General features: G+C 45.7%; 1 protein-coding gene across 3 annotated transcripts in view; it reads left to right on the top strand.

Moving 5' to 3' along the window:
• LOC147429045 (uncharacterized) overlaps positions 1 to 23,168 on the top strand; it is a 207,264-nt gene extending 184,096 nt beyond the window's left edge. For 2 of the 3 annotated variants that reach the window (XM_086495517.1, XM_086495516.1), the window contains one exon: positions 22,536 to 23,167. In XM_086495517.1, coding sequence (XP_086351643.1) covers positions 22,536 to 22,721 — 186 coding nt within the window. In that variant the 3' untranslated portion in view covers positions 22,722 to 23,167. Of the gene's footprint in view, positions 1 to 22,535 lie in introns of all 3 variants that reach the window. The other variant, XM_086495518.1, reaches the window with a different exon arrangement.
• Positions 23,169 to 23,370: the final 202 nt, after the last annotated feature.

The following is a 23,370-nucleotide window of genomic DNA, read 5'->3' as shown; positions in this document are numbered from 1 at the left end:
AGGACACCAACAGGCTCCTCCACTTGCAGTGGCTTAACCACATGAGTAGCAGGTGATGGTTGAGGCACGGTGTTCACAGTAATCAAGTTTATCTTCGGGAAGGTGAATTCTTGTTGGTTCTGAGTCGAGCTTGACGACGTGGATGCCCTTTGCGTGGGACAATCCTTATTGTAGTGATCCTTCAAATCAAGGCAATGACGACAAGGAGGGGACCCCTCAGGTAAAGGACGCTTCCTCTAATAATGCCCATATTCTCCGCATCTGTAGCAGAGTATGGGACGATTTGATGGACGAAACTGGGGACGAGATGGTTGCTGCATGGAGTTGGAGGCTGAAGTGTAGAAGCTCTGAGGGGTTGAGGTGGCATTATATAAAAACTTTGAGTCGGGAAAGTACTTGACATACCTTGGATAGCAGGGGTATTGAGCAAAGGTGGCATGTAGTTGGGATGGCTGTAGTGGGAAACCATGTTGGATGCTGGTGCTAACCCCTGTTGGAGAGTAGGACCAAGACTTTGCTGTATTTTGTGCAATCCTTTTATATAGTAGCAATCCTTATCTTCATGACCCGATTTTTCGCAAAAGTGACAATAAGAGCGAAGGGGACAGTCCTGTGGAGGGTATCCTGGAGAGTGGCATGAACTACACCATACCTTAGCCTTAGTCTCCTGCTGAGACTTGAGCTCTTCTAACTCTCTTTTAAGTTGATCATAAGCCTCTTGATGTGGAGGCTTCTCTTGTCTGAGAGAGAAGGATCTCTCTTCGTGAAGGGCCCGCTGTAACTTTAGGGCTTCCAGTTCCCTTCTTAAAGAAGTCAAGGGGTCTGATGGACTGTCCACGAGTACAGGGGCAGTATCTAATTGAGAGAGTCAGTGAACTGCCTTCTTGCTCCCTCTATCCTAGTAGCAGTAGCAACAAAGTCCTGCAGACTGGCTTCAGGACGGAGACTTTCTCTGAGCTTTTGTTGAGAAGTCTTAGGCAGAGCCTTCTCTACCCACTTCTTCACCATGAATTCCCCTGGTTGCTGAGGCAGCTTGGCGACCAGGGACTTTGTTCTGGTCATGAGCTCTGCAAATGTCTCCTTGGGCTGGAGCAACAGATTGGCCAACTCATCTAGAATCTTCTCTTGATAATCCCCTGGTCGGAAAGCTTCACAGAACTGCTGTCTTAACATGGTCCAAGTAGTAAAGTGGTTTTCAGAAAACTGAATTTACCATTTATCTGCAAGACCATCCAAGGTGGACGGGAAGAGCACCAGGTATGCGTCTTCTCTGTTGAGGCCACGACCCCTGCAAAGAGAGACAAACCTCCGAGCATGGTCGTCTGCATCTTCTGCGGAGAGACCTTTAAAGGTAGGGAACTTGATGTTCACCTTTGCCAGAACACTTGTGAGCTCCTCCATGGCCTCTTGCGCCTGAGTCTGTTGCTCCCTAGCTTGCTGTAACAAAATGGGGGAGAGCCTTACCAGAGAAGGTGACCTAGAGGATGAAGGGGATCGGGGAGCACCACAGACGGAGAGTGAGCAAGAGAGAGAAGGATACACACAACACGATGTGGGTGGGGAGACTCAAAGAGTGGCAGCTCCCCCTATACAGTATACTCACTATAAGTATAGGAGGGTAACAGTGGGCGGGCGCCCATGACCTGGGCGACCGGTCAAGGCACATAGGCCTTAACCCCAACAACCTCCCACTTAAAGGCCAATGTGCCTTTAAACAAGATCTAGTAGTGTACAACTAATAGAAGGTGAGATATTCTCTCAACCTATGCCCACTGACTCACGATGAGCTAGTGCATCCGGCTCTACTGATAGACAAACATCCCATTGTGGAAGCCACACAGAGCTAGCTCCAAGCTCTGCAAAGAGTCTACAAGAGCTCATGCACTCCTGTAAGTATTGGTCCAATACCTGCAAACCTCCCCTATGCTCTATGCCGAGATCAGTCATCGAACAACTAATCAACCCTACTGCAAATGCTCCCACTGCAGCTGGTATGTCACGCCTCGAGATCAGCATCTCGTACATGAGGACACCGAACGTTGATGCAACCCTGGCAACCTCTGCCACCTCCAACTCAGAACTCAACTCATGGCAATCCTGTCCCCTATCATAGAGACCATGGCACTCTGACTCCGAGCTTTGGAGTGACTCCTCGTGCCCACCACATATCACATGTGTACCAAGAGTATCCATCTGTCCTGAATCTGCATCAAGCTCTGGCATAAGCATATCAAGAAATGACTCCACAATAGTCGACATCTCAGCATCCATGCGAGTCATCTCTGTCATCACCTCTGATGACTCATCCTGCTGTGACTCACTAGAGCTGTCCCGCTCTACCTGTGCATCCGTAGACGCAACCTGCACAACAAGGTCACTGCTCTGCACTCCATGCAAAGCATCCTGCAACCCACAAGCAAAAGAGACTCGCCTGCTCTCTCGCTGTCTACCTGGCTGCATGATCACAGAGACAGCACCGTCTCTCGCGTGATCCACATGCAATGGGTAACCTGTACCACTCCTGGCACCTCTCGCAATCACTAGCGAACCCAAATGCATCACAAAATCTCGCTCTCGTAGCGAAATCTGACATCCACTATCCCTAAGCTGACCAATCGAGATCAAACTCACTGTCAAATCCGGTACATAGCGCACATGTCGTAACAAGTAAGATGCACCACTCGGTAATGACAGTCTCACATCTCCTGCACCTGCTATCGCATGCACCGATCCATCGGTCAAACGTACACTGCCAAGCATCCCGCTAGAATAGCTACAAAACCATGCACGATGCGGCGTGACATGAAACATAGCATCTGCGTCTAGCAACCACTGCGAAGGGAGTGCACTATCCACATGTATAGCATCTTGTGCATAGCTCGAGGTAAAAGTGACATGCCCGTCACTAGTATACTCCAACACTACATGTGCCTCAACTGTCAAAGCAACTGAGTCCATGGCATCACTACATACATCTCTGAGACTACCATGTCTCCTACGATGTCGCATACGACGAAAACAACGCCGTCTAACGTGTCCAGAATGACCACAATACCAACATGTCACCTGTCGGCGTGCTCGTGAATGTACATGTCTCACACGAGTCCGTGATGACTCAGATCTATCATACATATCATGTAATCTGCGCCAAAGTGCTCTCGAAGTAGTCTCATACATAACAAGAGCATATACAGATTCCGCAAGGTGCAAAGAGAGTGTAGATAGTGCCATCTCCTCTAGCTCCTGCCACTGATCGTCAGCCATGTTTGAAGGTCTACCTGCATCACCACTCAATGGTCGATGCAACCCTCGCTGTGTCAATGCATCAAGCATACACTCTCTCCATGCAGCAAAGTGTGACCCATCAAACACGCGCATCTATGAGAGGTCACAATCTGATCGATCACCTGTCTCTGCCATGAGCACAATGTAGCAAACTAGAAAGCAAAACCACCTCACCAACAACACCTGGAAACTGTCTACCAATATGGCCAGAAACACAATGTAATACCTGTGAGACACACTCCAAAATAGAGCTCCCGCAATGTCAATACAAGCCTCGCATGCTCTAGTATCACACTGCAATCTGTGAGCTAATCACCAAGCCCACACTGTGCGGTATCGATGCATACACACGCACAAATCTCCCACCTGCAGAGAACACCGCACGCAAATGCTGAGTGCAACCTGCAATCTCTACCTAGATCGCATAAATGATACGCATAAAACTCCTGGGAAAATTTTGCCAGAGTTTCGTCAGTAAAACGGCCACAAAACCAATAACCAAACTGACTGCACGCTCAAAACCATGAGCAACCAAAGTGCATCAAACCGCACTCCAAATGCATGCACCAATCTCCACACTTTGCATACATCATTGCATACACAAATATCTGTTCTACCTGTGACTGCCAAAAAACATACTCGAGGCATACATTGCCGAGCTCAAAATGCAATCACATTAGTCTCCCTGAGCATCAAACCACATAAGGCATACATTGTATCCTCCCACCTGTGAGGAAACTTGCAGCAAATATCACTCTCACATCTGAGAGCAAACCATGTGTGGAATCCTCGACACACAATAAACAATTGCTGCTGTAGAAAATTCAGCGTTCAGAATTTTAAAATTCTGATATGACGAGCGCGTCCGGAGCGTGCCAAAACCCCAAGGTAGACTCTGGATCACATGCATCCGAGTCCGGGTGTGAAAGCTATGCCAAAAACCTCCGTTTTGACCCAAAAACGCAGCATAAACTAGCAAAAGAGGGCTGAAAAATGCAGCTCCTCAACCGTAGCTTGAATGAAGTTTTTGATGGCTCGAATGGCTTCGAAAGGGGGGTAAAACGGCAGGACACCTGATGGAAACACTCTCGGAAAGCTGAATTTGCCGATGCCGAAGTCGAAACCCTGTTTGCACTCTTGAAAGTGCGCGCGCGAGGACGCGATTTCGGGAATGAAACTGGCTCTCCGCTGTCGTCGTGACTGTGCACACACGCGCTCTCTCTGAACCTAAGCTCTGATACCAATTGAAGGGGATCAGGGAGCACCACAAACGGAGAGTGAGCGAGAGAGAGAAGGAGACACACAACACGATGTGGGTGGGGAGACTCAAAGAGTGGCAGCTCCCCCTATACAGTATACTCACTATAAGTATAGGGTAACAGTGGGCGGACGCCCATGACCTGGGCGACCGGTCAAGGCACATAGGCCTTAACCCCAACAGAGGATGTAGAACCGGTCGAAGGAATGGAGGTAGCCGTATGAGTAGGTATGGGTGATGGGGTTAATATGCTTCTACTGGGCACCAAGGGTTGACGCCTTCTGTGGTAGTACTTCAGAGGACTCAGTAGTGCACTTTGACGCTCCAATGACCTCCTTGTATGTGTCATACAGCAACCGCCAACCCCACCGAGTATGGGCAAGAAGACCTTCACTTGGGCAAGACAACCTTCACTTGGCTGAACATTGGGCTAGACTCTACTAGACCAGGGCGAGTGACTAGACCACCTGGCTGGACCAGGACGAGGAAGGACTAGACCAGGACGAGTATTGGGTGGACCAGGGCGAGAGAGGACCAGACCAACAAGGCGAGAGACTAGACCAGCTAGATTAAGCTGTCAAGGGTGAAACTGGACCAGACCAACAGGTTGCACAGGCAAAGCGAAAAAACCAGATACTCAACAGAGTGAGACTTCAGTTGAGGTCCCACCGTGATCGCCAAAATGAGAGCACCTGCAGCGCGGATAATGTGTCGTGCTCTCAACAGTGTGGGTGCCCCTCAGTGCAATGTGCGTGACAATCTCACTCAAACAAATGGAAACTCTCTCAAACAGAATGAAACACAGGAACAATGGATAACAACAGAGACACAACAGTGGACGAGAACATGTGGACTCGACTAGCTCAAAGAACCATGTACAGACTCTGGTGTGGCAGCACACTCAGCTCCAGCCCAGGACTCACAGGTACAAATGGGGTGTCGAGGCTCAGATGTGCAGGGATGGTGAAGGAGTGCTCTGTGTAAGACTCGCTACCTAGACGATGAAACGACCATCCATATAAAGCTAATGACCCAACGGCTACTACTCATAGATACAATCATAAAGAGCCACCAACGGCTCATAAATGTCGGCCAGCTAAGTGTGACCTGGCCACATGTCCACTAGGCCACCACCCGTATCCCTGCCAAGTGTCACTGCCCAGAGTGTCCGTCCAGTGTGAACAGACCAGACCAACTGTACTAGCCGTAACTGTGTCCTGTGAAAGTGACACTGTAGCCTGCTACAAATTCTTCTGTCCCTGAACATGGACAATCTGGAAGTGAAACTGTGACAAGATGTTCGTCCACCACATCTGCTTTTCTGATAGCTTCTTCTGTGACAAGAAGTAGCGTAAGCTCTGATGGTCTGTAAAGACAGTAAAATCCGCTCCGAGTAGGTAGTGCTGCCATTGAGTAAGAGCGTGGATAACCGCCAAAAGCTCTTTCTCATAAATCTATGATGTCAATTCCGGCCTTGAGAACAATCAACTCTCGTAAGCAATGACATGGCCTTCTTGCATTAAGATCACACCTAGACTACGACCACAAGCATCACAGTATACTTCAAATGACTTCTACAAGTCCGGCAAAGTCAAAACCGGTACCATAGTCAATTTCTCTTTCAATGTCTGAAACCATAGTCCCCACGAGAAAGGGACTCCTTTTTGTGTCAAGATATGCAAAGGGGAAGCAACCTCTACAAACTTTCTAATGAACCGCCTGTAGGATGAATACAATCCCAAGAAGCTTCTAACTTCATGGTCTTTCTTTAAATCGGGCCAATCACAGATAGTCTCTATCTTGGCCGGATCCATCTGCACTCTTGCTGCTAACACAATGTGTCCCAAAAAGTGTATCTCGGGTAGGAAAAATTCACTTTTCTTTGCATTAATCACTAACTTGTGATCTCATAATGCCTGAAAGACTTGAAGCAGATGATCTCTATGTTCTGCCTCATCCTTGGAGAAAACAATGATATCGTCAAAGAAAGTGCCAACAAATAGCTTGTACTCTCGAAAAATCCTGTCCATCATCCGGTTAAATGTCGCAGGAGCATTGGTTAAGCCAAAAGGCATCACCAAAAACTCAAATAACCCAAAAGTCGTCTGAAAGGCGGCTGTCTTGTAGACGTCTTCCGACGCGATCCGGATCTGATGATATCCACTCTTCAAATCAATCTTGCTAAAACACGAGGATCCCTGTAATCTGTCGAGTATATCATCGATCCTAGGAATCGGAAATCTGTTGTTGATGGTGATTTTGTTGAGAGCTTTATAATCGATGCACATTCTCCAAGATCCGTCTTTCTTCAAAACCAACAACACTGGAGAGCAATACGGTGAAGTACCAGGCTGGATAAGACCCTTTTCCAAGAGGTCTTTCACTTGATTCATAATTTCTTCGTTCTGTGCTCGACTCACAAGATAAGGTGGCCGGTTCGGTGGCGTGCTTCCAGGTATCAGATCAATGGTATGATCTTCCATGCGAGCAGGTGGTAACTCACCTGGCAGGCCCTGTGAGAAGCAATCGGCATGAGAGTGGAGAAAATCTTGGCATTCTTTATCAAGTTCAGACATATTTGTCCTATCCTCACTCATCACTCAACTCTTTCAAAAAGATCGAGTAAACAAAAGACTGGATTTCATTAATTTAGAAATGGCCAAAGCTGATACAATAGGGGCAGACTCGCCCTTAAGTTTTATATCGAGTACAACAGTTCTGCCCTTCTCTATGGTCAATGTCGCTTTCCTCTCCCGATAGTCGACCATGGCATTGTTCTTGTGGTACCAGGGAATTCCCAAGAGGACATGCAACCTTCCAAAGGCATTATGTAAAAGTCCTCCTGTCCCAAATACCCCTAACAATGCAACCGAAGTTTGGCAATGACAGGTGTAATGGCTACGTCCCTGTCGGGTGCCGCTAGAACTTCCTCCGCAAGTGGTCCCATCCGAACGGGAGTGATCTCGAGCCGCGCCGCCAAGTCTGGTGAAATGAAGTTGGCCTTGGCTCCTCTATCAAAGAAGATCAAGCCTTCTTGGTCTTTCACTTTGCCCCAAGCTCGGCAAAGTTTTGTACTCTCGTCCAATGTGCTTGGATCGGTACCCATGCAATCTGGAACCAATCCTGTTTTCATCTTGCCTTTTCTTCCACCTTCCTCGGTTGCTCTCGAACTCTCAGGCCTTTCATTGTCCTTGCTGTTTTGTTCTTTCTGTGCCTTTTTAGGACACTTCACGGAGATATGTCCAGTTTCCCCGCATCCAAAGCACTTCCCTTCCCTAATGTAGCGAGCTCTCTCTTGAGGAGTGAGCTTGGTCGAGCATCCTTCTTTCCTGGGTTGCTCTTCCTCTTTCTACTTTCATTTGTCGAATTCTGTTCAGCTCTTTGTGTCATGATCTCATCGGTGGGGTAGGTCAAACTACCTGACCTTTCAACTCCTAAATGGAAGCTGACTTTTGTTCCAAGCAGTGATCTCGGATCTCTGTAGGAAGACCCAAGGTAAACTGCTCAATCTATTCCTTGAATGAGATCTTCTTAAATGAAGAGGCAGGTAGAAAAGAGCTCCAAAATCTCTCGGAATAAGCGTCCACTGTATCCTTCTTGGTCATCCGAAGATGGTTCCAAGCAATTCGTATATCGCGTTCATACTCTCGAGTCAACCAAGAAGAAATAAAAAGCCTCTTGAATTTCAGCCATTTAACTGGCGCAGTCTTGTTTAATAGAAGCGTGGACCACCACTTTTGTTCCAAGTAGTGATCTCGGATCTCTGTAGGAAGACCCAAGGTAAACCGCTCAATCTATTCCTTGAATGAGATCTTCTTAAATGAAGAGGCAAGTAGAAAAGAGCTCCAAAATCTCTCGCAATAAGCTTCCACTGTATCCTTCTTGGTCATCTGAAGATGGTTCCAAGCAGTTCGTATATCGCGTTCATACTCTCGAGTCAGCCAAGAAGAAATAAAAAGCCTCTTGAATTTCAGCCATTTAACTGGCGCAGTCTTGTTTAATAGAAGCGTGGATAATGTTATGATTGGCATGGAGTATGCTAAGTACATGTATCAGGATATGTTGGTCATGCAAGTTGATATTGAAAAGGTCTTTGACCTTGTACAATGGGACTTCATTGCTATCACAATGAGGTGTCTAGGGTTTGGTCCTAAATTGGCCAATGTGGTTTATTTCTTATATGCTTGTAGTACGTTTTTGGGGATCCTGGAAGGTGAATTGAGAAAATCGTGGCCACTTGGTTGTTCGGTTAGGCAAAGTTGCCCCCTTAGCGCTTTGTTGCATGCTATTTCCACTCACTTGACCTCTGCAGAGCGGCTTCATGGTTTGCAGTTACCCTCGGGTCATACCTTTGTTAGGCAGGCTTATGCGGCTGACTCGTTGTTTATGCCTCGCAATCAGCAGAGTGATGTTCGAGTGATTATGGAAGCTTTGGTATTGTTTGGGTTTGCGGCTGGTCTTAAAGTCAACTTTCATAAATCGAAGCTTCTGCCACTTCCTATGATTGGCATACTCTATTGTGGCCAGGTGAGATTGTTTCTCCAAATGTAATCACCAGGCATTTGGGATATCCAACTGGATGGAATGTCACTCACATGCAAAAAGTGGATTGAGTTATGCATCGCTTTAATGTCAAACTGCATTACTGGAAGCTATCTATTCTCTCATGTCAGCCATTTTGTCTCATTTGTGGCGAACTCATGCACACAAAAAAGGTTTGCGTTTGATGTCGATGGCAAAGCTTTGTACACCTAAACGCTTCGGTGGTGACTCTTATGTTTGCACACTTGAGTCAGCATGTGGTTACGTCCTCATTTGGTCACTGGCAATCATCTATTTGGGAGGTTGTATTTGGTAAGATGGATGGGCATATTCCTGAATGTCCGCATGCTTCCACCTTGCTCTCTGCTTGGAAAGAGGTTACAATTCATCTATCACGGAATGCTCGGAGGGAAGGAAATTTGCTTCGCTTGGAGAGTCTTCATTGGAGCTAGGCTTTCTCTCTTACTTTGGTTGACCGCTCGCCTCGCCAGGCGTATTTCCTCTCCTGCCGTGGCATTCGGGTGGTTTGAGGACATGGTGGATGCAGCCAGTTTCACTTTGGAGTTTCCCTTCGCTGCTCACCATTTTGGATTGGGCATGCATTACCACAAGTTCTGGAGAGAATTGCAGCGAATGCTAGTTGGATTTTTACCCGTTTCGCCTTTGGCCAATGGTATTTCCTCTCCTGCCGTGGCATTCGGGTGGTTGAGAATGTGGTGGATGCAGCCGGTTTCACTTTGGAGTTTCCCTTCGCCGCTCACCATTTTGGATTGGACATGCATTACCACCAATTCTGGAGAGAATTGCAGCGAATGCTGGTTGGCTTTTTACCCATTTCACCTTTGGCCGATGGCGATCGCATGTCTGACTGGAATCTTCGAGAAATGCCTTTCTGCCGGTCGGGTCTATGATCTTCTTCTGTCTCAAGCTTGGCTTGTTGATCATTGTAATGCTCTTTGGCACATGCATAAATCTGATATCTGGTGGAGGAAGCTTCTATCCGCCTTATGGAAAAGCCATTTTCTTTTGAAGGAGCCATTGTTTCTTTGGCGTTGTTTTCTTGGTGTGCTCCATGTGGGTACTTTTATTAGGACACGCCATATCCGCCCTTCATCTTGTGTCTGTTTTTTTGCTCGACTGCGGAAGAGGATATTTGTCACGTGTTGTGGGATTGTTGTATTACTAGAGATTTCCTTCGCCGTGTATCGGCATGCATGCAGCTCCGTTTTCCCACGATGGTCTTCCATAAACGGTTTTGGGCATTTGGCATCTTCTCACCGGTGTTGCAGCGCTTCACGGTCTTCTTCATGTGGGTCAGGTTTTGGGCTTACTGGAGTCTATGGTGATAGCGTAATGGCTATATGTTCCATCGCATTCATGCAGATCCCTTCCCGTTCTTCAAGCTCTCTCTGAAGCAGTCTTTACGGTTCGCCTTGGAAGTTGGTGATATCATTGCAGAGGTACATCAGCTTTCCTATGAATGCTTTTAGCCATTTTGTACAGCCGAACACTTTTGCGTTCCTTCCCTTGTACCTGATCTTTTTGGTGGGTTTTCCTCTCTTTGAGGTTTCCCACAGGTAGATAAATCAAATTGATTTACAAAAAAATGTGTGTGTGTGTGTGTGTGTAGAGAGTGGTGTGTGTGTGTGTGAGAATTGAATCTCCTGCTCTAGTCTCTGTCTCTGCACGCTCGTGGCAAGGTGCTACTTGCATGGAAAGCTCCCCCCGTTGCTCCTGTGGCTGTCCGCTGCGAAGTTTCCGCCCTCATTTGCTGTATTGGGTGGTCAGCAGTCTCTGTCACCTCGGAAGTCTCTTTGTCTTTGCTGCTCGTGGGCCTGTGGGTGTGTGTGGGTGTGTGTGGGCAGGCGTGTGCGTGTCCCTTAGGCAGTCTTTGAGGTCTGCCTTGGAAGTTGGTGATATCACGGCAGAGATACATCAGCTTTCTTATGAATGCTTTTAGCCACTTTGTACAGCCGAACACTCTTGTGTTCCTTTTCTTGTACTTCTTTTTTGGTGGGTTTTCCTCTCTTTGAGGTTTCCCACAGATAGATAAATCAAATTGATTTACCAAAAAAAAAAAAAAAAAGTGGTGGTGTAGTGTGTAGGGAGTGTGTGTGTGTGTACAGGTGCTCCTTCGCGTTGCCTTCTTTGTGCAATTTTGATTTGTACATAAGTGAAATTCTGTTCAAAAGTTAATTTGCCAGAGTCAGGCTTATTTAGTTCAATGGATAGGTGTAGAGTTCAGTGGGCAGGTGTCCAAGTGAAAGTGTACAAAGTTTGTTGTGTTAAGGTATCTTCCAGGTTTCAGCTTGCTAAGGTTTGCCAGTATTTTGGTTCTTTCATGACAGAGTCAGTTTGCGATCTTGATCGAGTGTATAAATGTAGGAAGCTGATGGCCGCAGAGTCCTTGGAAATGGGTGAAATCCGAGCTTGTTTGTTGGAGGATTTTGAAGGTGCACGGAACGCCTGGGAGGGCCAAGAATCCACCACTGAGGTGCTTATCCCTATGCAAGCTCTCTTGGACCCAGTGGCGCAGTATGGTCTCAATGAGGTTAATTTTTTCTTTCCGGGCAAAATGCCCACTGCGCAAGACGTGGGTCAATGGTGGATTCCCTTCTTAAACGCCAGGCAATCCGAGGTGTTTATTTTGGAGCCAGAGGATTTTATGAAGTCTTGTTGGCTTTCACTGATGTCCAAAACATGTTGCTTGAATTATCTCCTTTGTTTTTTGATGCTCAGATGACACATGTATTTCCCTGGGCTCTAAACAAAGACTATCAAGGCCTTATCCGCCACAAGTGCCCAGTATGGGTAGAAATAGTTGACTTTATACGCACCTAGCGACACTTTCTTCCTGTGCTTGCTTCTCACTTGGGGAAAGTGATATGTCCTCCCAAACTTCACGCAAATACAAATCGGTTTTGTGTGCTTTGGGACACAATGTTCCCACGCCTCAAGGTAATACTGTCAACTCGAGGAACCCTCTCATTGGCATGCGTCCTTTCGAGCTCAAATGGGAAAAATTTGCAAATTCATGTTTTCGCTGCGGCGGTAAATTTGGACATATGCAATCTGAATGTCCCGAGACTCATTTGCAACCTCCTCCTTCAGCGGTTCCACAGCTTGCTGTTTCCAATGGAAAAGAGGACTCTAGATCCCCCTCCATTGGGGTCTCTACCTTGCCTTATGCTCCGCCTTTGGATAAAGGTAAAGTCAAATTTGTTGGTTCCCAAACCTCTCAGAGTAAGGGTAAGCTTGCTACTGCTCAGGAGACACGGAATAAGGTAAGAATGTCGATCCAACGAAAGAATTTCCTTGGATAACGCCCAAGAAGGCCGTCGAAACACGCTCACAACTTTCTTCTCGTAACTATGTACCTCCTGTAGTGAAATTTGTGGTGCAAAACCATCTTACTTGTAATGACAATCGTACGCTTGCAGAAGCATGGAACAAGGTGGTACATTCTTACAGAGATGCAATGATTCATGGGGCTTCTTCATCACTTGCAGGCTTTGTTTCCGCTGATGCGGGTATGGAAGATAATGTAGTCGAGCCACGGTCTCTTGATGTTGATGTGTCTATGGGCACGTCTACTTAGTTCCCCTTTCCTTTGCCTTTGTACATATCTCTTTAATGTATAGTTGTGTTAAATGCATTTGATATAACGTGCGCGGGTTATGTAACACTGATAAGTGGAGATTAACATGGCATTATGTACATACATGTAAGGCAGACATTGTTATTTTGCAAGAGCACAATCAGCATGAATTTGTTGGGCAATGTTCATATTTTGCGGGATACTGGATAGCTTATGCTAGATTGGCGGGCTATTCGAGTGTTTTGATGTTGGTTAAACATGAGTTGTAGCCAATTCTTGTGTACAATGAACCAGCAGGTCGCTGGATGGTGATTCAATGTACAGTCAATGGTCAGACTTATGAATTTGGGGGTGTTTATGCGCACACAGCCTCGGGAAAGCGTTCGGCTGTATGGCGTGCAATGTCTTCTTATCCTTGGCTTTCCAATGCTTTTCTTTATGGTGATTTTAACAATGCGCCTACTTCATCGGATAACACCATAGGACAATGCACATGTTGGGTGTAGAAGAGCAGGCTTGGACAAATCTTGTTGCTTGCACACGGATGTTGGATTTGTGGAGCCTTTTGCATCCGAATTTTTGTGGGGATACTTTTCAGCATATGCTCACTCGTCGTATCGTGCACGGCTAGATCGGTGGTATGTCCTTAATATGCAACAATATATGAGTATGTATGTGAGATGAGCTTTGACCACACCTTGTTACTGTTTGATCATGCCCCGGTTTTGATGGCCTTGCGCTTTGGGCGAATGCATGATGATCAGTCTCTCTCTAGGAAACGTTTACTACACATCAACAATGCCTATCTTTCGCATGAGGTATTTCATGGCATGATTCATGATGTCATTCCCCTGCTGGTCGCCCAAATGCATTTGGATTCTGATATTGCCTGGTATCGTTTCGTCATGCATGTGCAAAGTGTAGCGCTATATGCTTCAGTTACGCGATGATGCAAAAAACCTTCATCGAGAGCTCCAAATTTTGGTTGATACGCGTTCATTGACTGACAATGAGTTGACAGCGCTTTGTCGTGCTCGAGTATGTCTGCAACATAATGACAAATGCAAACTAGATAATTGGCAGACTCATGCTCGACATCGAGCGTTTGTAGATAAGGTATGTGCTTCGAAATAGTTTTTTAAGCACCTACATTATTCAAGGGCCTCTCTAGCCATTAAGAGGGTGAAGCTCCCATCGGGCTCTTGGACAGCTTCTATAAGTGAGCTTGCTGATGCCATGACGTCACATTTTGGCAATGCATTTGATGTTCCTCCTCCAGTTTCTACTGAAACTTGTTGTGCCTGCCGACTTCTGTTATCTAAAGTGAATGCAATTCTCTCGCCTCGTGATGCGCGAGCGATGGAGGAGGATTTTACTAAAAATGAATTGCACTAAGCATTGATTGCTCTTGGCAGATGTCATTCCCCTGGTTGGGACGGACTCACCGTGGAATTTTTCATCTCCTTTTGGGAGCCCTTGAAAGATCCTTTGCTCTATATGATGAATGTTGCGTGGAACAAGCAAAATTTGCCATTATCTAAGAAAGAAGGCTTGCTGAAATTATAACCCAAGCAAGCGCTTTGCAAGCATTTTTCTCATTGGCGGCCGATTATCCTCATGCCTGTCGTATACAAAATTTTGGCTAAGATGATTGTGCATCGCATCAAGGAGTCACTTCTTGCAGGTATCCATCCCACTCAATATGGCTTCATCCCTCGTCACCAGATCATGGATAATTTGGCAAATATCTTGATTGGAATGGATTCCGAGAACAAAACAAAACAAAAAATATGCCAAATATAACCAGCAAGATGTACTCGTGATGCAGGTTGACATTGAAAAGGCCTTTGATACGGTACAGTGGGATTTCATTGTTGATACAATGCGAGCCCTTGGATTTGGTCCTAAGATAGCCAATGTTGTATATTTCTTGTATGCTCATAGTTCGTCATTTGGCCTTCTTGATGGTGACCTGACTGATCCTTGGCCACTTGGATGCTCTGTCAGGCAAGGTTGTCCCCTCAGCGCTTCCGTTGGCTGTCTTCACGGATTGCAATTGCCCTCTAGGAATGACTTTATTGGCGAGGCTTATGCTGATGACTCATTATTCATGCCTCGTAATAACGAGGATGATATGCGTAAGATTATGCAGGCTTTGGATACATTTGGGCTTACGGCTGGCCTTAAGATCAACTTTAGAAAATCTAAACTACTAGCTCTTCATGCATGTGATTGGCATCATCTTTTGTGGCTTGGAGAGATAATTGATTTGCATGTAATTTTCAGACACTTGGGGTATCCTATTGGGTGGAATGTAACCAATATCCAGTAAGTGGATTGGGTTATGCAAGGCCTACAGTTAAAATTGCACTATTGGAAATTGTCCACTTGGACGTTACATGTTCGGCTCCGTATGGTCCAGAGCATAATGATGGCATATGTTCAATTCTATTTGCCATTGTTACATTGGCCTCCTCTTCGCCTTGCATCGCTCCCGAAAGAAAGGCCTTCGTTTATTATCTATGGAGAAGCTTTGCACTCTGAAGCGCTTTGGGGGGCTTAATATTTTGGATCTTCACCACCATGCTCTAGCGAGGAAGGCCATGTTGTTACCTACTCTTGCTCAACAGTTTTAGCCATGGACAATCATGATTACCTCACTTGTCAGCATGTTATCACATCCACCTTCCGTCATTGGCAGACATCCCTTTGGGAGATTGTGTTTGGCAAGATGGATGGTCATATGCCTGGTTGCTCGGTTACTTCTTCTTTACTCATTGCTTGGAGAGCGGTGACAGCTCATCTCTCGTGGCATGGCAGACAGCAACCAGCTGGGAATTCTATTCGCTTGGAAAGCATTCATTGGAGTGGGGCATTCTCATTTTCTCTTGTTGACCGTTCGCCACGTCAAGCATACTTTCTCTCTTGTCGAGGAATATGTACGGTGGATGATGTGGTTGACACGTGTGGGAATATGCTTCCTTTCTCTCAAGTGGCTGAACGCTTTGATTTGGGTGTGCATTATTGCCAAATTTGGAAAGAACTTCAGCAAATGCTGACTGCTTTCCTGCCTGTTCCGCCATTGGCCAATGGAAACCGTATGACTGATTGGACTTTATGGAAAACATCTTTTGATGCCATTTCTACCAGTAACATTTATGCCTCTCTTCCATGTGATTCTTGGTTGGCTCATCATTGTAATGCCGCTATGGTCGTTGTATAAATCTGATTTATGGTGGAGAAAGGCCCTTACTGCGATTTGGAAGAGCCATTTGCCTATGAAAGAACGTCTGTTTCTTTGGCGCTGCTTGTTGGGAGCTCTCCCTGTTGGAACTATCCTTGTTGTGCATCACATCAGCTCTTCTTGTTGTATCAGATCTTCAGCTTGTGAAGAGACTGTTATGCACCTGCTTTGGGATTGTCGCACCACCAGGGCTTTTCTTAGGCACATATCATCATGTATGCGCCTTCGATTTCCCTCGGCGACTTTCCACAAATGGTTTTGGGCTTTTGGTGTCCTCTTGACTTCCCTTCAATGATTTGCAGCCTTCTTCACTTGGGTCAGATTCTGGTCCTAATGGTCTTTGTGGCGCCAACGCAATCTTCGCATGTTCCATCAGCAAGAGGAGGATCTCTTTCCTTTTTTCAAGAGGCAATCCTTACATTTTGCCCTTGATGTTGGGGACATATCCCCCGATATCCTACAGCTATCCTATGTTCGCTTCTAGCTGCCGGAACACTTCTGTGTTCTTTCCTTTTGTATCTATCTTTCTGATGGGTTTTCCTCACTCTGAGGTTTCCCATTTGTAAATAAATCAAATCAGATTTACAAAAAAAAAAGTGTGTGTGTGTGTGTGTGTGTGTGTGTGTGTGTGTGTGTGTGAGAGTGAGTGAGAGGGGGGGTGTGAGAAAAATTTCTTGCGCGTAAGCTTTCTGTCGCGAGAATTCCCTGCGCGTCACCTGCCTGTCGCGAGAATTCCCTGCGTGTCACCTGCCTGCTCTCCTGCGCGCTGATGCGCCTGCGCCAACAGGGGTGTGTCACTGTGTGCGCGCGTGTGGGCAGTCTCTGCAGGTGGTGTGGTAACCTGCTGTGGTGTGAGACAGCGCGTGGAGCTCCTGTTCCTGCACTGAGCAGCAGTATTCAGCAAGAAGCAGCGCGACCTCCTGCTCCTCGCCGTTGTGAACTGCAGTAATGCACAGCAGCCTGTCAGTGACAGTTGCAGAAGGTTTTGCACGCCAATTGTGGGATCGCTTGGCAGGACTGGCAGACCAGCTTGTATAAAGGGTAGACTCTCAATCAAGCTCCACTTCTTTGGGCAGAATTTAGCAGATGTATACTGCTGTGGGTTTTAGTTGTTGCTTTCGGTGAAGCATGTACATACCTGTGGTTTGTATGTTATTTGCAAGGTGTTCTCCACAGTAAACTGCAAGATTTTCTCGTCAATAGGTTTTGTTTGAAGAAGGAATTTCTTTTGATTTATGTTTGATTCACTGTGCGTCTTTAAGCGTCGGAAAGCGATGGAACCCACATCGGAGTCAGCTTCAGAGATCAAGGCATGCTTGTATGAGGACTTTGCGGAGGCTTGACAGGCATGGAATGGTCAGGCGCCTGTTCTTGAGGTGCGCATTCCGGTACAGGACCTCATGGACCCAGTTGCGCAGTACGCTATGAATGCAATTATTCTATTTTTCCCCGGGAAAATGCCTACTGCGCAAGATGTCGGCCAATGGGTCAATTTTCTTCTTAAGCGACAAGCTGTCCGTGGTGTCTACTTTGGAGCGCGTGGATTTTATGAAGTTTTGCTCGCGGATATAGAAGCTCGAAATCTTTTGCTTGAGATGTCTCCCCTCTTTTTTAATACGCAGATGACACATGTTCTCCCGTGGGCACTCACTAAAGACTACCAGAGTCTTATTCGTCATAAGTGCCCGGTGTGGGTGGAAATTGTTGATTTCCCTCGCACGTGGAGACATTTCCTGCCGTTGTTGGCTGCGCAGCTTGGAAAGGTTATCTGTCCTCCAAAATTGGACGCAAATACCAACAGGTTTTGTATCCTATGGGACACGGATAAGATTACTCCTGATGGAATTATGGTTGACTCAGGTGATCCATGGGTAGGCAAGCGCCCATTTAAACTTAAATGGGGAAAATTTGCGAATTCATGTTTTCGATGCGGCAAATTTGGTCATATGCAATCCGAATGTCCGGAGCCGGTCTTGCAACCCCCTCCCTCTGCTGTTCCTTTGTCCACCTCTATCCCTACTGGAAAACCCACAAGTGAAGCCAAGCAAAGTGGAGTTTCTACTGCTAAAGTGGCTTCGAATGTGGACAAAGGGAAAGGCAAGGTACAGCAAGTTACTGATCTTGGGAATGGGACTGTTGCTAAAGGCAAAAATGTTGGACCTGCTGATGTCAATACATGGGTGGTGCCGAAAAAAGCACTCAAGATTCGCACGCCACTTTCTGCTCGTAATTATGTTCCCTCTGTTAATGCTAACAAGAATGCATCGTTTAAGCAACTTCCATGCAATGACAATCGCACGCTGATTGATGCATGGGACAAAGCGATGCACTCTTACAAAGATGTACTCCTTGGTGAGGCTTCCACTTCGCATGTGAACACTGTGGACACGTTTCCTGCCCGGACTCAGAGGATGGGTCCTCGTACGGATGCAGTGGATGGAGACGTGTCTATGGGCACCCCCACTTGATTTTGATACTTGTTGCTTTGTGTATATATGTTTCCAATGCAAAGTCATATTAAATGCATCTCATACAATGTGCGTGGGTTATGCAACCTGGACAAATGGCGGATGACCTGGCACTATGTACATACATGTAGGGCAGATATAGTTGTTTTGCAAGAGCACAATCAGCACGAGTTTGCTGGTCAATGTTCCTATTTTGCTGGATATTGGATTGCGTATGCTGGCTCGCACGATTTCTCTGGTATATTGATGCTCATTTGACATGAGCTTAAGCCTGTTCTGTTATACAATGATCCGCATGGTCGGTGGATGGTGGCACAGTGTTTGTTGAATGGTCGAGTACATGAATTTGGAGGTACATATGCATATACGGCTTCTGGGCAAAGAGCTGCTTTGTGGCAAGAAATCTCGTCTCGCCCATGGACATCGAATGCATTTTTCTGTGGAGATTTCAATAATACTCCTGATTTGCTTGACAGCACAACAGGAAATTCGCATATGCTGCTTGCGGAGAAACATAATTGGGATCTTCTTGTTGCCTCTGCTCAAATGACTGATATATGGCGTTCTTTGCATCCTGATACCTCTGGTTTTACCTTTCAGCATGCTGCTCATTCCTCTTACAGAGCACGACTAGATCGTTGGTATTTGCTTAATGGGCAACAGTATGAAGAATTTGTATGTGACGTGAGGATAGATTATGCTCTGCAGTTATCGGATCATTATCCTCTTTTGCTGTCGTTGTATTTTGGACAGTCTCTTTGTGATCGGCCTCTTCACAGGAAACGTTTGTTGCATGTTAATAATGCCTATCTTACTCATGAAGCTTTTCGTCGCATGGTTGTCGATATTGTTCCTCCGCTGTTGCCTCAAATGCATATTGATTTGGATGCTGCTTGGTATCGTTTTGTCATGAGAGTACAAACTGTGATTTCTAACTATGGTAGGCAGCATATGCAGCGTATTCGGGAGAATGTCGGTAATGCGAAACAGGTTAGTCAACGACTACAACAGCTGGCTGATTTCCGCCCATTGTTTGACTCTGAGATCACGGAGTTATGTGAAGCTCAAGTGTGTATTCAGCAAAATGATAAGAGGAAGCTTGCTAAGTGGCAGACGCGTGCCCGACAACAGGCCTTTATGGACAAAGGTTGTGCTTCGAAGAAATTTTTTAAGCATTTGCATCATTCGAGAGTCTCACGGTCCATTAAACGGGTTATGCTTCCCTCGGGTGCTTGGACTTCTTCAAAGCAGGAATTGGCTGAGGTTATGGTTTCACATTACCGTAAGGTGTTTGCTGCCCCATCTCAGCCTTCTTCGGCAGCTTGTCGAGCGCGTGAATTGTTGCTTTCTTATGTTAGTCTGATCCTGTCTTCCCAGGAGGCACAATGCCTTGAGGATCCTTTCTCTCTCGCCGAATTGCATAGTGCCTTGCTTGCATTAGGCAGGTGGAGATCTCCTGGTTGGGACGGACTCACTGTGGAATTTTTCCTCTCGTTTTGGGATGCTCTTAAACAACCCCTGATCTTCATGATAAATGTGGCATGGGAAAAGCAGGATTTACCACTTTCATGGAAAGAGGGCTTACTTGGGTTGTTGCCCAAGCAAGCGCTTTGCGAGCAGTTCTCTCATTGGCGGCCCATAACTTTGATGCCGGTGATATACAAGATTTTGGCTGAAATGTTGGTCCACCGCATCAAGGACTATTTGTTTACAGGACTTCATCAGGCTCAGTATGGTTTCATTCCTCGTCGTCAAATCATGGACAATTTGGCCAATCTTATGATTGGCATGGAATATGCTAAGTATACGCAACAAGATGTGTTAGTCATGCAAGTTGATATTGAAAAGGCCTTTGACACTGTGCACTGGGACTTCATTGCTGCCACCATGAGATGTCTAGGATTTGGTCCTAAGTTGGCCAATGTGGTCTATTTCTTGTATGATTGTAGTACGTCTTCGGGCATCCTGGACGGGGACTTCACAGAATCATGGCCGCTTGGTTGCTCGGTTAGGCAAGGTTGCCCTATTAGTGCTTTGCTGTATGCAATTGCTTCTCATCCTTTGTTGATGTATCTTGATAACTTGACCTCTGTGGAGCGTCTTCATGGTTTGCAGCTACCATCGGGTCGTACTTTTATTGGGCAAGCTTATGCAGATGACTCACTCTTTATGCCCCGCAATCAGCAAAATGATGTTCAAGAGATTATGAACGCTTTGGAATTGTTTGCGCTTGCGGCTGGTCTTAAAGTCAATTTCCGTAAATCAAAGCTTCTGCCGCTCCGTTCTTGTGATTGGCATGCTCTCTTGTGGCCAGGAGAGATTGTTCTTCCAAATGTAATCACTAGGCATTTGGGTTATCCAATTGGATGGAATGTTACTCACACACAGAAAGTGGATTGGGTTATGAATCGCCTGAATGTTAAATTGCATTACTCGAAGCTTTCTACCTGGCCGCTACATGTTCGCATGCGAATTGTTCAGAGTATACTCATGGCATATGTTCAGTTTTTTCTGCCTTTGTTGCATTGGCCACGTCATTGTCTTGACTCTCTCATGTCGGCCATTTTGTCTCATTTGTGACGAACGCGTGCTCACAAAACAGGTTTGCGCTTGATATCGATGGCAAAACTTTGTACACCAAAGCACTTTGGCGGTTTGAATATTTTGGACCTACGTAGGCATGTCATTGCTAGGAAGGCTATGCTTTTGCCTACACTTGTTTGCAACAATCTCAGCCTTGGACTCTTATGTTTGCACACTTGAGTCAGCATGTGGTTACATCCTCATTTGGTCACTGGCAATCATCCATGTAGGAGGTAGTATTTGGTAAGATGGAGGGTCGTATTCCTGGATGCCCTCTTTCTTCCACCTTGCTTTCTGCATGGAAACAGGTTACGATTCATCTCTCATGGAATGCTCGGACGGAAGGAAACTCACTTCGTGTGGAGAGCCTTCATTGGAGTCGGGCTTTTTCTCTTACTTTGGTCGACCGCTCGCCTCGCCAGGCGTATTTCCTTTCCTGCCGTGGCATTTGAGTGGTTGAGGATGTGGTGGACGCAGCTGGTTTCACTTTCGAGTTTCCATTTGCCGCTCGTCGCTTTGGATTGGGCATGCACTATCGCCAATTTTGGAGAGAATTACAGCAAATGTTGACAAGTTTCTTACCAGTTTCACCTTTGGCTGATGGTGATCGCATGTCTGATTGGAAGCTTGGGGAAATGCCATTTCAAGATATTTCTGCTGGCCGGGCGTATGCTCTTCTTCTGCCTCGTCCCTGGATTGCTGATCATTGCAACGCTATTTGGCACATGCATAAATCAGATATTTGGTGGCGTAGGATTATATCTGCAACATGGGAAAGTCGTTTGCAGTTGAAAGAGCGTTTGTTTCTTTGGCGGTGTTTGCTTGGTGTGCTCCCAGTGAGTACCTTTCTTCAGAGGCGCCGTATCCGCTCTTCATCATGTGTCCGTTGCTTGTCTGCCGACGAGGATGTTTGTCACCTCTTGTGGGATTGCTATGTCACTCAAGAATTCCTTCGTCGGGTTTCTGCTTGTCTGCGGCTAAGTTTTCCCACGACGGTCTTCCATAAGCGGTTTTGGATTTTTGGTATCTTCTCGCCGGCATTGCAGTGCTTTGCAGCCTTCTTCATGTGGGTCAGGTTTTGGGCATACTGGAGCGTGTGGCGACAGCGTAATGGCTATATGTTCCATCGCATTCATACGGATCCACTACCTTTCTTCAAAATTTCCCTTCGGCAGTCTTTGCGGTTTGCCTTGGAAGTTGGTGATATCACGTCAGAGATGCATCAGCTTTCTTATTATGAATGCTTTTAGATATTTTACACAGCCGAACACTCCTGTGTTACTTTCCTTGTACATCTTTTTGGTGGGTTTTCCTCTCTTTGAGGTTTCCCACAGTTAGTTAAATCAAATTGGTTTACAAAAAAAAAAAAGTGTGTGTGTGTGTGTGAGAGAGAGAGAGAGAGAGTGTGTGAAAATTCTTCTAAGATAGAATCATACACGAGACAAGATTGGACATTGACGAGTTCCTAGATATCCCTACCCTTCTTCCCCCTTGTGTACGTGTGCTTTAATGCTAGATGTAGTGAGACTGATGAGTTGTTTGGTTTTTGCTAAACAGCTGAGAGACTCAACTTATGTTGACATTGACGAGTTCCTAGATATGGTGGACCTAAATGCCAAGAAAATGTTTGCTCATACTGTGGGTTTTGAGATGAGTGATCCGGATGATGCGAGCACCCAGAAAGTGACCATATCTCAAGAGGCCAAACTATTGAAAAGAATTTTCTTAAAGTGCAGACAGTAAACCCTCTCGCATGTCCTATAATTTATGCATAACTTGTGCATAAATCATTTGCAACAAATAAAATGAGTTTTGGTAAAGGGTTCAAATTCGAGTTCACATGTCAAAGATACCAAATCGATCCAAAAAAACAAGGCTATTTCTTGGCTAACAATCTCTCCCATCTAGTAATATATGCATTTTATCAATTCAAAGGTGTGAAAATTTCTCCTCATATTGTGTCATAACAATAGCAAGAGGAATATGGTATGATCTCTACTCGCACTAGGTTTGTGTGAACATGAGCTCTACTAACCAAATAAGATCTCATTAAACCCTATTAAGAAAATGTTCCCAAGGTATGTAGAGAGTTTACTAAAAATAGAAAAAAAATGACCTGAAGCAAGGGTCATCTTTAAGCACGATTGAGTAAAAGGTGCTCAAAATAAACATTTTCAAAAATGCATGGTCATGTGTACAATGAAAATTTACGTATATGCTATTTTTGAAACAAATATTTAAACTCATATTGGGCCTCAAATGTGTATGCTCTCAAAGGTAAAGCCAGTCTTGACATTTGTTACTTTTTTATATTTTAAAAATCATGATTTTTTATATTGTGCATTGTATGAATAAAGTAAAATATTCCTTTGTCATAGGACTCAAGTGCTCA

This window comes from Adiantum capillus-veneris, chromosome 22, assembly GCF_014529385.1.
Source record: "Adiantum capillus-veneris isolate H3 chromosome 22, ASM1452938v2, whole genome shotgun sequence".
NCBI classification, from domain to species: domain Eukaryota; kingdom Viridiplantae; phylum Streptophyta; class Polypodiopsida; order Polypodiales; family Pteridaceae; genus Adiantum; species Adiantum capillus-veneris.
This window is presented reverse-complemented; position numbering and strand designations above follow the sequence as displayed.